Genomic DNA, 11,221 nt, shown 5'->3' with positions numbered 1-11,221 from the left:
CGCGCGCTCAAGGGGGGGCGGGGCTGAACCCGGGCGAGCGCGGGACAAAATTGGCGGGAAGCGCTTACGAGGCGGGGGCGTGGCCCTGCGGGGGGCGTGGCCTCCCCGCCGCCATGCGCGGGGCCGCGCGCGCCGCCCGGCTCGTGGTCATGGCCGCCACCGGCACCGGGCCGGGAACCGGCACCGGCACCGGGCACAAGCGGCCGCACCCCGAGCCCGCCCCCCGCATCGGCACCCACGACGGCACCTTCCACTGCGACGAGGCGCTGGCGTGTTTCCTGCTGCGCCTCCTGCCCCGCTACCGGGTACGGCCCCGCCGGCAGCGCGCCCGGGGCAGGAACGGGACGGGGGCACCGTGCGGTGCCGGGTCCCGGGGTCTCCCTCCGGGTCGCTCCTCTCTCGGTCCCATGTGGGAACACTTGAGCCCACCCAGCGGCCGGTCCTCTGTCCCCGGTGCCACCTGGGGGTCACTTGTGTCCCCCCACCCTCTGCCCAGGGTCCCTCCCCGGTGTCCCTCGTCACCCGCGGCCGCTCCCGGGGGTCCCCGGTGGCCCTGGGGACCCTCACCCGGGTGTCCCCCGCAGGAGGCAGAGATCGTGCGGACGCGGGACCCGCAGCGCCTGGCCGGCTGTGACGTGGTGGTGGACGTGGGGGGCGAGTACGACCCGGGGCGGCACCGCTACGACCACCACCAGAGGTGAGGCCCCCCTGGGGACAGCGGCGTCCCCGGGGGTGCCCGCGGTGACCGCGTGGCCCCACAGGTCCTTCTCGGAGTCCATGCGGAGCCTGCGGCCGGACAAGCCCTGGAGCACGAAGCTGAGCAGCGCCGGGCTCATCTACTGCCACTTCGGGGCGCAGATCCTCGCGGGGCTCCTGGAGCAGCCCGAGGACGGGCCCGTGGTCACAGCGCTCTATGACAAGGTGCCAGGGGTGCCGGGGGGCTGTCAGCCTGACAGGGTGACGGTTCTGCCCAGGGCTTGTCCTTGCTGGGGAAAGGGGACCGGTTTGTGGCAGCTGCTTGGCAGTTGTGCTTCCAGCCAGGCTTTGCTCTGCTGATCCTTCTGTCCCTGCTGTTCCCTCTGTCCTCCCTCGCTGTCCCCTCGCTGTCCCCAGCTGTACGAGAACTTTGTGGAGGAGATCGATGCCATGGACAACGGAATCGCGCCGGCGGCGGGGGAGCCGCGCTACGCCCTGAGCACCACCCTGAGCGCCCGCGTGGGGCACCTGAACCCCCGCTGGAACGACCCCGACCAGGACACCGAGGTGGGCAAAGCCCCTGGGGACAGCCCCTGGGGACACCCTGCTCGGGGACAGCCCCTGGGGACAGCCCCTGGGGACAGCCCCTGGGGACACTCTGCTCAGGAGTGCTGCCGCCGTGTCCCCAGGTGGGGTTCAGGAGGGCCATGGAGCTGGTGGGCAGCGAGTTCCTGCAGCGCCTGGACTTCTACCACAGGGCCTGGCTGCCCGCGCGGGAGCTGGTGGAGGAGGCCGTGCGGCGCCGCCTCGAGGTAACGCCGGCTGGCCCGGGGGGAGCCTGCGGTTCTGGGGGGTGCTGGGGCGTGGGGAGGTCAGATCCCTTCTGCAGAAACCTCCCGGGGGGGCCCTGCACCCCGTATCCCGCACGGCCCCTGCATCCCTGCGGGAGGGCGCTCGGGGGGTTCGGGGCACGGAGCCCGGGGGGGTTTCTGGAGCCACCCCCGTGTCCCCCCTGCAGGTGGACGCCAGCGGGCAGGTCCTGGAGCTGTCCCAGGGTGGCTGTCCCTGGAAGGAGCACCTGTTCCAGCTGGAGCGGGAGCTGGCCCTGCCCCGGCCACTGCTGCTCGTGCTGTTCCCGGACCGGAGCGGGCAGTGGCGGGTGCAGAGCGTCCCCACAGCCCCCCACAGCTTCCAGAGCCGGTGAGACCCCTGCCCTGGCCCTGCCACTGCCCCCCAACAGGGCCGGGGTCACTCTCGAGCCCCGTGTGTCCCCCCAGGCTCCCCCTGCCCGAGGCCTGGCGGGGACTCCGGGACCAGGCGCTGTCCGAGCTGGCCGGGATCCCCGGCTGCGTCTTCGTCCACGCCAGCGGCTTCATCGGGGGCAACCAGACCCGGGAGGGGGCCCTGGAGATGGCCCGGAGGGTGCTGGAGCTCGGGGGAGGCACAGAGAGCACCTGAGCCCCCTCCCCAGCGGGATCACCCCAAAAGGGAGCCCCTGGCCCAGCGTGGGGTCCCAGGGATGCCCAGGCACTGCTCCTGCTTGCATCCTGGATTCTCCGAGGGATCTGCTGTGCTGGGGGGGTGAGCTGCCCCTCCCGGGGGTCTCAGAGCACCCACCCCCTGTGCTGGATGGGTGCCAGCCCAGCCAGAGACTTTTTGGCTCCATTCCTGGGAGTTTGACCCCGTTCCTGTCACGTCCCTGCAGGGAGGCGCTGCCAGCACCAGTAAAAACCAGTGTGTACCCAGTGGATTTGCTTTTGAGGGGTCCCCGGGGGGCTGCGGGTGACACTGGGGGGTTGCTGTGACTCGGGGAAAGCTGTGACACCACCCCAGCACGGGGACAGCAATCGCTGTCCCCCCTCCCTCCCCGCTGGCACTGCCGCGATCCTGCGTGTCACCAACCCCGCGGGGGGGCCCGGTGTCCCCTCCCTCCGCCCCCGTTGCGGGGCCATGCTGGCGGCCGGGCTGCTGCTGCTGCTGCTGCTGGGGCTGCCCCAGCACCCCCGGGGGGGGTCCCGGTGCCCCGCGGAGGCTCCGCCGGGCCGGAATGAGACGGGGAGGGGCACGGGGACAGCGCGGGCCCCCGACGTGGCCGCGCTGGTGGCCCTGGGGGGCTGGCTGGGCTTCGTCCTGCTCTACGTGGGGCGCTTCGTGCGGCGGAGCCGGGAGGAGACACGGCTGCACCTGCAGTACCTGCGGGCCCTGCCCTGCCGGCACCGGGAGGAGGAGGAGGAGGAGGAGCCGCTCAGCGGCGGCACCGGGAGCCAACCGGGCGGGCCCGGGGGGTGAAGCCCCCCCAGGCCGGCCCCAGCAGCTGCGGTGGGTTTGGAGCCCGGGTCACCCCTGGATCACCCCAGATCCCCCTGGATCCTCCTGCCCAGCCTCAGGAAGGGGCTGGATGCTCAGGGGGGAAGGAGGGGGTCTCCCCATTGCTCTGGGGAGGATTTTGGGGCTGCTGGGGTGGGGGGAGCAGGGACCCTGTGCTCTCCCCGTCCTCCCTGCCAGCACAGCGTAATCCCGGGATTTCGGGTGTGTAATCCTGCGATTAAGGGTGTGTAATCCCTGGATTTCACTGTGCCACCCCCAGCAGCAGCGTCAATCCCCTCTGGGGGGGCCCAGCTGCTGCCCCCACCCTGCAGGGCCGGGGGGGCTCACCTGGGGCAGCACGAGCACCCTGGGGCCCCCAGGGCTGGGGTTTGGGGACCCACAGAGAGTTTGGTTCATTTTGGGGGTTTGGTTCAGTTTTGCTCACCCTCAAAACGAAGCTGGGGGTTGTGTGTGTGGCCAAAACCCGCCCCAAACCCCTTCAGCCATCACCTGTCCCCAAAACGGGGCTCTTTGATCCCAAAAGAGCAGCCCTGGCCCACGGGCTGCAGTGAGATCACACCAACAGGTTCTGTGAGTTCACTCCAAGCTCTTTCTAACCCCAAATCAACTCTGGAGGCCCCAGAACCCCTCCAGACCCACAGGACTTCCCAAATTCACCCCCCAAAAATCTTCCAGTGCCATCAGGATGAGGAAAGATGAGAGGGAGGGAAAATCCACCTTTAATCGGGGCAGGATCAGCACTGCCCGACCCTGAGCTGGTGTCAGGGGTCCTGGAGGGAGAGGAGGCTGAGCAGGAGGGACAGGAGGCCCCGGGGTTCCCGAGGAGGCCCCGGGAGCTCCTCAGAGCTCGGAGAAGAGCGGCTGCTCGCGGACGCTGCCCAGCACGGGCGCGGGGCTGCGCCGGGGGCTGCCGCGGGGCTCCAGGGCGCTGACGAAGAAGAAGGGGATGTGGGAGATCCTCCCCGAGGACCAGCACTGCAGGGGACAGGGTGGGGCAGGGCTGAGTGCCCAAACAGCACAGAAACGGGAAAAACCCTTGGGGATGGAGAGCAGCCCCTGAGAGCACCTCGTCACCCAGGCCTGCTCACCAAGGGCCATGCCCAGGCTTTGCTTCCGCACCCCCAGGGCTGTTCAACTCCCCTGCCAGCCCACTCCAATGTCCAGTCACCCTTTCTGGGAAGAAATTCCACCCCAAAGCTCCCCTGGCTGTGTGCCCCGGTCCTGTCGCTGGGAGCAGAGACCTCACCTGGCTGCCCCTCCTGTCAGGGAGTTACAGAACTGATGAGGTTCCCCCTGAGCCTCCTCCTCTCCAGGCTGAGCCCCTTCCCCAGCTCCCTCAGCCCCCCGGAGCTCCAGGCCCTTCCTTCCCCAACTCCATTCCCCTCTCTGGACATGCCCCAGACCCCAAAATCCTTCCTGAATTGGGGAGTCCAGACTCGGACACAGCACTTGAGGTGTGGCCATGGGGAGGAACAATCCCCTGCTCCTGCTGGCCACAGCACCCCTGAGCCAGGCCAGGATCCCGCCAGGCTTTTCGGCCACCTGGGCACAGCTGGCTCATGTCCAGCAGTGCCCCTCAGTCCCTCCAGGTCCCTTCCCAGGGAGCAGGGAAGGTCCAGCCCCTCTGTCCCCAAAACACAGGACCCAACCCTTGGCCTGGTTAAACCTCCTCTCCCTGGAGCCCCCCATGGCTCACCCAGATCCCAGCCCCCTTCCCAGTGCCACCAGTGTCCCCTGGGACTGGGAATGCCCCAGGGAGGGACTCACCACGGTCAGGAGGGCGCCCTGAGGGAAGCAGGGGTGGAAGGAGATGAGCTGGGGCCGGGCACCGCGCTCGCCCCGCACGAAGCCGCTGTGGGGTGGGGAATAGCCAGGGTTATGGCCTGGGAAACAGCTCAATCCCAGGAAACTGGGGTGTTTGGGATCCATGGGGAAACAGCACAATCCCAGGGAACTGGAGGTGTTTGGGATCCATGGGGAAACAGCTCAATCCCAGGAAACTGGGGGTGTTTGGGGTTTGAAGGGATGCACTGGGAAAGGACAACCCAAAGCCAAGGGGGTGAGCTGGAGTTGATAGGACTCAGTGAACCCAAACCTATCCCAAATCTGCTGCCCAGTGAGCCCAAACCCACCCAAAACCCCCTGCAATGAGGCCAAACCCATCCCAACGAACCCAAACCCACCCAAAACCCCCTGCAATGAGGCCAAACCCATCCCAACGAACCCAAACCCACCCAAAACCTGCTCTAACAAACCCAAACCCCCTGCAATGAACCCAAACCCACCCAAACCCCCCGAGCCCCCACACACCAGGGCAGGAGCTCGAAGACAGGGCTGTTGCGGGTGCGGAACACGGCGACGGCCGGCGGGCTGCCCACACACTCGGGGTGTCCTGCAGGGGGACAGCAGCATGAGGGCTCTCCCTTGTCCCCGTGTCCCTTTCCCAGGGCAGCAGGAGTCCCAGGCCAAACAGGGAACGGGGCAGGACTGACCTCTGATGATCACTGCCAGCCTCTCCCCGGTGGGGTCCCACACCATGGAATGAACCTCTCCTCCGATCCTGGAACAGCACAAGTCCCCAAAGTTGGGGGGCAGAGACCCCCTGGGTGCGCCCAGCAGCGAGGGGTGGCTGCCAGGAGGAGCAGGGACCCCCCTGTGCCCCCCAGCCAGACCCACCTCTCCTCCCCGTAGAGGGTCTCGAAGGTGGTCTCGGACAGGTCTGCCACGATCGAGGCCGTCTTGGAGCCTCCCACCTGCCCCTGCCTCTCCCCTGAGAGGGGACAAAGCCACCCTCCATCAACCCCGCTGCATCCCCCCGGTGATCACTCATTTCTTTCTCTCTCAGAGCAGCTGTGCTGGTGTCCCAGGAGGGGCTGGCATGGAGGACAAGGGGCAGCAAACACCAGGGCCCCCCAAGCCGGCTCTGGACCCGCTGGAGTCTCCCAGAAATCCCTTCAAGACCCCACGACTGGGACTGAGAGTGAGGAACAACGTGAGGGACGGAAAAACCTCAGTTCCAGAGATTCCGTGCTTGGGGACCCCAAAACACCCCCTGTGTGTCCCAGCTCCTCCCCCCAGAGCTGTGGGGTCAGCTGTGAACCCCCTCCCAGGCCCTGGGAAGCTCCAGGTGGGACAAACTCACCCCGGTACTCGGAGAAAGACAAGGAGTAGATGACGGACTCGCCCAGCACGGTGAAGAGCAGCCGGCTGCCATCGGGGCTCCAGCACCCTGTCTGTGGGACAGTGTCACCCTGCCACCCTGCCTGTGGGACAGTGTCACCCCTGCCTGTGGGACAGTGTCACCCTGCCTGAAGTGTCTCAGACTGGAGAAAAGGAGGCTTAGGAGGGATTTTTCACTCCCCAAGTCGCTGACGGGGACAGGAGGGACACGGCCCCAGGCTGTGCCAGGAGAGGTTCAGGGTGGATATTGGGAAGATTTCCACACAATTCGGGAAAATTCCCACCATTTCTTGGGTTGGCTGCCCATGGCAGGGGTGGAGTCCCCGTTCCTGGAGGGATTTAAAAGCCCTGTGGATGTGGCACTTGGGGACACGGGTCAGTGGTGGCCTTGCGTGGCTTGCCCTGGGTGGTCCCAGAAGGCTTCTGCAGCCTAAATGATTCCCTGGGAGGGGAATATCCATCCTACCTGGCAGCGTCCCCTGATGGTGGGCCAGCGCTCACAGGTCCACATCTGGGCCTCCCAGACCCTGCAGGAGATGGCTTTAGGGAGAATTCCTGGGAATTGGCCCCAGTCCTGCTGCTCTGGGAACCCACCATGTCCAGCCCCGTCCCCAACTCTGTCCCCACAGCAGGAGCAGGAGCAGGAGCAGGAGCAGGAGCAGGAGCAGGAGCAGGAGCAGGAGCAGGAGCAGGAGCAGGAGCAGGAGCGACATTTGGGATCCAGATTTTCTGGAGTGAGGATGAGGATGAGGATGGGATGAGGAGCTCACCGGAACACGGCCGAGGGGGTGGCTGCCAGCACCTTGCTGCCATCGGGGGACCAGGCCAAGTAGGTGACACCGCCGCCCCCAAACCACTGCAGCTGGACACAGGTCTCGGTGGACACGTCCCACACCTGCAGGGGACAAGGATGGTGACACCAGGATTAGGGACCACAGAGCGAAGATTTCAGGCCCAGGGGAAATCCCAGAGCTGCCCCTGCAGCAGCACTGCCTGTGCCCAGCCCAAGTGTCCCCAGGTGACCCCGGGGGTGTCCCCAGGAGGGGCCTCACCAGCATGGCCGTGTCCACCGGTGACGCCGAGAGCAGCCGCTCCCCGCTGGGCGCCCAGGCCAGGCTGGTGACAGGGCTGTGCCCCGGGCAGGACAGCACCTGGGCACAGCCCGACGAGGGCCTGCACAGGACGAGGGAGATGCCACCAGGATTTGGGATTTGCCGGCAGCACGGTGGCGCTGTCCCAAAGCCAGCCACAGCGCGGTGACAACGGCAGGGAAGGGAAGGTGGGAGCTGTCACCTGGTGGAGAGGGAGGTGGGGTCCAGGTGCCACACGAGGACGCAGCTCTGGCAGGCCACGGCCAGGATGGAGGCACAGAGCGGCTTCCAGGCCATGGCGGCCACGTTCCTCTGCAGGCGATGCTTCAGCGAGGGCACGGTGGCACTGCCGGGGAGGGGACAGGTGACACAGGGCGAGCGTGGGGCACGGAGCCCTGGTGCAGCCACAGTGTCCCCTGCCAGCCCTGAGGGGGGACAGCAGGGTGGGGAGGGGCTGTGCCCTGCCGTGTGCTTCCCGGGGAGGGACAGGAATTCCCAGCCAGGTGACACCGGAGCGAGCCAGGGCACACCTGGTGTGGCTGAGCCGAGGTGTCCCCAGGCCAGACAGGGCCCAGCTTGGGGACACCTGGGGGGGCTGCAGGAGCAGCCGGCAGAGTCTTCTCCTGAGCAGGGACTGGCACTCCCTGGGGGAACAGGGACACCTGGGGGACAGAGGACACTCAAGCCCGTGCCCCCCCGGCTCTGTCACCACCCCCAGGGCTGCGTGACCCCCGCGATGTCCCCAGAGGCATGGAGCGGGCAGGGGAAGGACAGGCAAAGCTCTTGAGGCTCGGGGCAGAGCAGGGAGGGCTGAACGGGAGCCCAGGTGTGCCCAGGTGGGCGAGAAGGCCACGGGCAGCAGGCCCAGGGCAGCGCCCACCCCGGGCTGCCCAAATCCCTGGCCAGAGCCCCACCTGTTGGAGTTGTAGACGCGGATGGAATCGTCCAGAAGAGCCACGGCGAATTTGTTGGTGTGGGGGTGCCAGGCGAAGGCCCGGATGGTGCAGCTGGCCCTGTAGGGGGCACAGGGCAGGGTGAGACCCCCCAGCACCACCTGGCCTGGCAAAGACCCCTCTCAGAGTCCCCAGAGAAATAAAGCTTCCTTTTGGCTGCTCAACGGGACCATTCTCTTTGAGAAATTCCCTGTTTCTGGGAATTACAGGGCTCTGCTGAGGGGCTGCTGACCACAGCCTCGGGTTGGAATTGGAAGGAATTTTCCAGGCTCTGATCTCCTTTAACTCTGACCTGTCACTGACCAGGGCACACAAAGCAGGGCAGCCAGAGCCAGTGGGGCAATGTTTGCCTTTAATGGCTGAGCCCACCCAAACGGGGCCACCCTGTCCTTGTGCACCCACCCCAGGGGATCCCAGACCCTGACACGGTGATTTTGGAACCCAGGACTCACCAGTCCACGGCCTGGGAGAAGGCTGCGATCATGTCCTCACTGGTCAGCTGCAGGGAGAGGAGAACACTGAGCTGGCAGCAGGGACCCCCAGCTCCCAGCCCTTTCTCGCCCTCCCCCAGCTGGATTCGGGCCCCTCCTGGAGCACCAAACACCTTCCCAGTGCCCATTTTCCACCGGTAGAGGAAGCAGCGGTGTCTGGAGCTGGGCATCACCACGAGGAGCATTTGGGGGGTGGGTTTAGTGGGGAAGGGACCACCCCCCACCCTGAATCGCTGCTCCCCTCGCCCCAGGGATCAGCCGGAATGACTCACGGACAGGTGTGGGAACAGGGACCCGTGCAGCGAGGACAGCCAGCGGCACACGGCCAGCGCGTGGCTCGAGCCCGTCCGCAGCCACCGCAGCCCTGGCAGAGGGCAGAGGATCCTCAGCATCCCTGCCAGCAGCACAGGGGACACGGGCAGGGACAGCAGGGCCCAGCCCAAGCATCGCAGCGAGCCCGGAGACCTGCAGGCAGCCCAAACTCACCCTCCTCCTCGGCGCCGGCCAGCTCCCTGAGCAGCCCGCAGAGCCCGGCGTCGCGCCTGCAGCGAGAGCGCGGTCACCGCCCCGCCCGTGGGGCAGGGGGCTCTTTGGGGGCCGGTTTGGCTTTGCGGGACCGCGGGGCACTCACCAGGAGCTGAGGCAGCGCTTCCAGAGGGACTCGCGGTGGTGGATGAAGGGCGGGCGGGCGCTGGGCTCCAGGCGGCCGTGGGCCTTGAGGGGCTCCTTGGGCAGCGTCAGCACGGGCAGGTCGGGAACCTGCAGCACACGCAGCCCCCCTGAGCACCCTTGAACCGCCCTGAGATCCTCTGAGCCCCCCATAGCTCCCTGAGCTCCTCTGAGCCTCCTGAGCCCCCCTGAGCCCGGGGGGAAAAAGGGACCCCCCCGGGGCAAGCGGCGATGGGAGGAGAGCAGGGCCACAAGGAGGGGCGAAGGAGCGGCCTGAGAGTGCCTGGAGAGACCCCAGCAGAGGGGACAGAGCTCCGGCCACAGCTGAGGGGGACAAATGTGGCACCCCCAAGGCGGGAGGGGGCTGGCACGGCTCTGGAGCAAGGAGGGCTCACCTGGCCCGGGGGGCTCACCTGGCTCTGGAAGGCCAGCGGGAGCTGCTCGCTGAGGCGGCCGCAGACCAGGGCGTTGTTGAGCTCGTACAGGGTGACATCCCCAGGAGGAGGCGGCGGCGGGAACAGCCCCAGCGAGCACATGGCGGCGCCGAGCCTGGGGGCGAGCCGGGGGCGGGGGGCGACAGCTGAAACCGCCGCTGCCCTCGGGATGCGCCGGCGACCCTTCCGCCCGTCCCTCCGCCCCTCACCCGCTCACAACCCCCGGTGCCCCGGCTCCCCCTCACCGCTCACAACCCCCGGTGCCCCTCGGCTCCCCCTCACCCGCTCACAACCCCCGGTGCCCCCCGGTGCCCCGGCTCCCCCTCACCCGCTCACAACCCCCGGTGCCCCCCGGCTCCCCCTCACCCGCTCCCCGCCCTCAGCCCCCGGCGCCGCCATCTTGGCTCCCCTCACCCTTCCCGCTCCCGGTTCGCGCCAATCGCCGCCGCGCGCCGCCCTCGCGGCTCCGGGCGCCGGTGGGAGGGGAATTAAAAGGGCCGCGGCTCGGGCGAGAAATACGCGGGCTCCTCGCTGAGGGACAGCGCCACGCTCCCCGGTTTTCCTCCGCGGAGGAGAGAGAACAACAGCGTCCCCTGCACAGCCGCGCTCCGCCGGTGACTTAGTGGCTCTCCGGTTGTAACGAGGACTGATTAAAATGAGGGCCACTCTTACTGACGTTGCCCCTTTAAGAAGGGCGGGGCTTCCATTGAGGGGCGGGGCGATGGGCGTGTGCTGTTGATGGGTCACGTGGTGCCGAGCAGGGCCGCGCTGGGACCGGGACCGGGACCGGGACCGGTGACGGGATCGGGACCTCCGGGGCACCCCCGTGTCCCGCACCCCCTGTCCTGCGGGCACCCCTTCTCCCGGACCCCCTCTTGGGCTCCCGCGGCATCCCGGTGTCCCGCGCTCCCGTGTCCCCGGTGCCACCTGCCCCGGTGTCCCCTCTCGGATGTCCGTGCTCCCCGTGTCCCCTGGGTGCCGCTCCCGCCGCGTGCCCCCCTCGGCTCGCTCCCAGCCCCTCTGCCGGGGCTCCCGCTTTGCTCGTGTTTGTGCCCGTGTTTTCCTTAGCGGCCGCAAGAGTTATTTTAATTTTCTCAGGATATTAAATAAAGGCGGCGGGGGGAGCTGCGGCGGGGGGCCCCGCATTCCTCGCCCGTTACGGAGCGAGCGGGGTTCGATAGGAGACGACGATTTGGGATGGCGCCGACATCAGAGCCACCGCAGGGCTGGCGTGGCGTCCCTCGGACCCCCCCAAACGCGGCTGGTGGGGCAGCGAGACAGGAAAAGCGGCGGTGGCGGCGGAGGGGAGGTCCCCGGCGGGGTTGGGGGGTCGCTGGATGGGGCTGGGCTCTGTGGTTTGGGAGGCTCCGGGCGGTCGA

The 11,221-nt window shown here is 67.8% G+C and overlaps 2 protein-coding genes across 10 annotated transcripts; one reads left to right on the top strand and one right to left on the bottom strand.

Annotated features, from left to right (window-relative positions):
- The first annotated feature begins 18 nt into the window (after positions 1-18).
- Positions 19-2,288, top strand: MYG1 (MYG1 exonuclease). The gene is made up of 7 exons (XM_038164350.1): positions 19-305; positions 585-697; positions 762-921; positions 1,114-1,263; positions 1,386-1,508; positions 1,715-1,896; positions 1,974-2,288. Exons 1-7 carry the CDS (start codon positions 114-116, stop codon positions 2,152-2,154), a joined length of 1,101 nt encoding a protein of 366 aa, XP_038020278.1. The 5' UTR covers positions 19-113; the 3' UTR covers positions 2,155-2,288.
- Positions 2,289-3,727: 1,439 nt separating this feature from the next.
- On the bottom strand, positions 3,728-10,492 carry AAAS (aladin WD repeat nucleoporin). 9 transcript variants are annotated; one of them, XM_038164343.1, is made up of 17 exons: positions 10,257-10,473; positions 9,822-9,957; positions 9,371-9,498; positions 9,226-9,281; positions 9,012-9,103; positions 8,701-8,747; positions 8,210-8,308; positions 7,498-7,641; positions 7,257-7,377; positions 6,975-7,099; positions 6,671-6,731; positions 6,167-6,257; positions 5,701-5,794; positions 5,517-5,584; positions 5,335-5,416; positions 4,792-4,876; positions 3,728-3,999 (listed from the first exon to the last, which is right to left on the bottom strand). In XM_038164343.1, the coding sequence occupies exons 2-17, from the start codon at positions 9,942-9,944 to the stop codon at positions 3,865-3,867; spliced, it is 1,551 nt and encodes a 516-aa protein (XP_038020271.1). In that variant the 5' UTR covers positions 9,945-9,957; positions 10,257-10,473; the 3' UTR covers positions 3,728-3,864. The 9 variants fall into 9 exon arrangements, 8 of the variants coding, with proteins under 8 accessions (XP_038020271.1, XP_038020270.1, XP_038020269.1 ...); XM_038164342.1 differs by lacking the exon at positions 9,226-9,281 and having other exon boundaries at positions 9,012-9,204; positions 10,257-10,478; XR_005259864.1 differs by lacking the exons at positions 3,728-3,999; positions 4,792-4,876; positions 5,335-5,416; positions 5,517-5,584; positions 9,226-9,281 and having other exon boundaries at positions 5,745-5,794; positions 7,257-8,308; positions 9,012-9,204; positions 10,257-10,491.
- Positions 10,493-11,221: the final 729 nt, after the last annotated feature.

This window comes from Motacilla alba, chromosome 29, assembly GCF_015832195.1.
Source record: "Motacilla alba alba isolate MOTALB_02 chromosome 29, Motacilla_alba_V1.0_pri, whole genome shotgun sequence".
Taxonomy (NCBI): Eukaryota; Metazoa; Chordata; class Aves; order Passeriformes; family Motacillidae; genus Motacilla; species Motacilla alba.
The sequence above is the reverse complement of the archived record's forward strand: the minus strand, read 5'-3'. Positions and strand labels throughout refer to the sequence as shown.

Bases quoted from the DNA above. Each gene is read 5' to 3' on its own strand.
- MYG1 (XM_038164350.1), top strand. From the start codon at position 114: ATGCGCGGGGCCGCGCGCGCCGCCCGGCTCGTGGTCATGGCCGCCACC. The intron at 306-584 runs GTACGGCCCCGC...TGTCCCCCGCAG, and splicing joins GCCTCCTGCCCCGCTACCGG to GAGGCAGAGATCGTGCGGAC. The intron at 1,264-1,385 runs GTGGGCAAAGCC...CCGTGTCCCCAG, and splicing joins ACCCCGACCAGGACACCGAG to GTGGGGTTCAGGAGGGCCAT.
- AAAS (XM_038164335.1), bottom strand. From the start codon at position 9,944: ATGTGCTCGCTGGGGCTGTTCCCGCCGCCGCCTCCTCCTGGGGATGTC. The intron at 8,309-8,700 runs GTGAGTCCTGGG...TGCCCCCTACAG, and splicing joins TTCTCCCAGGCCGTGGACTG to GGCCAGCTGCACCATCCGGG. The intron at 7,100-7,256 runs GTGAGGCCCCTC...TGTCCCCTGCAG, and splicing joins CGGTGGACACGGCCATGCTG to GTGTGGGACGTGTCCACCGA.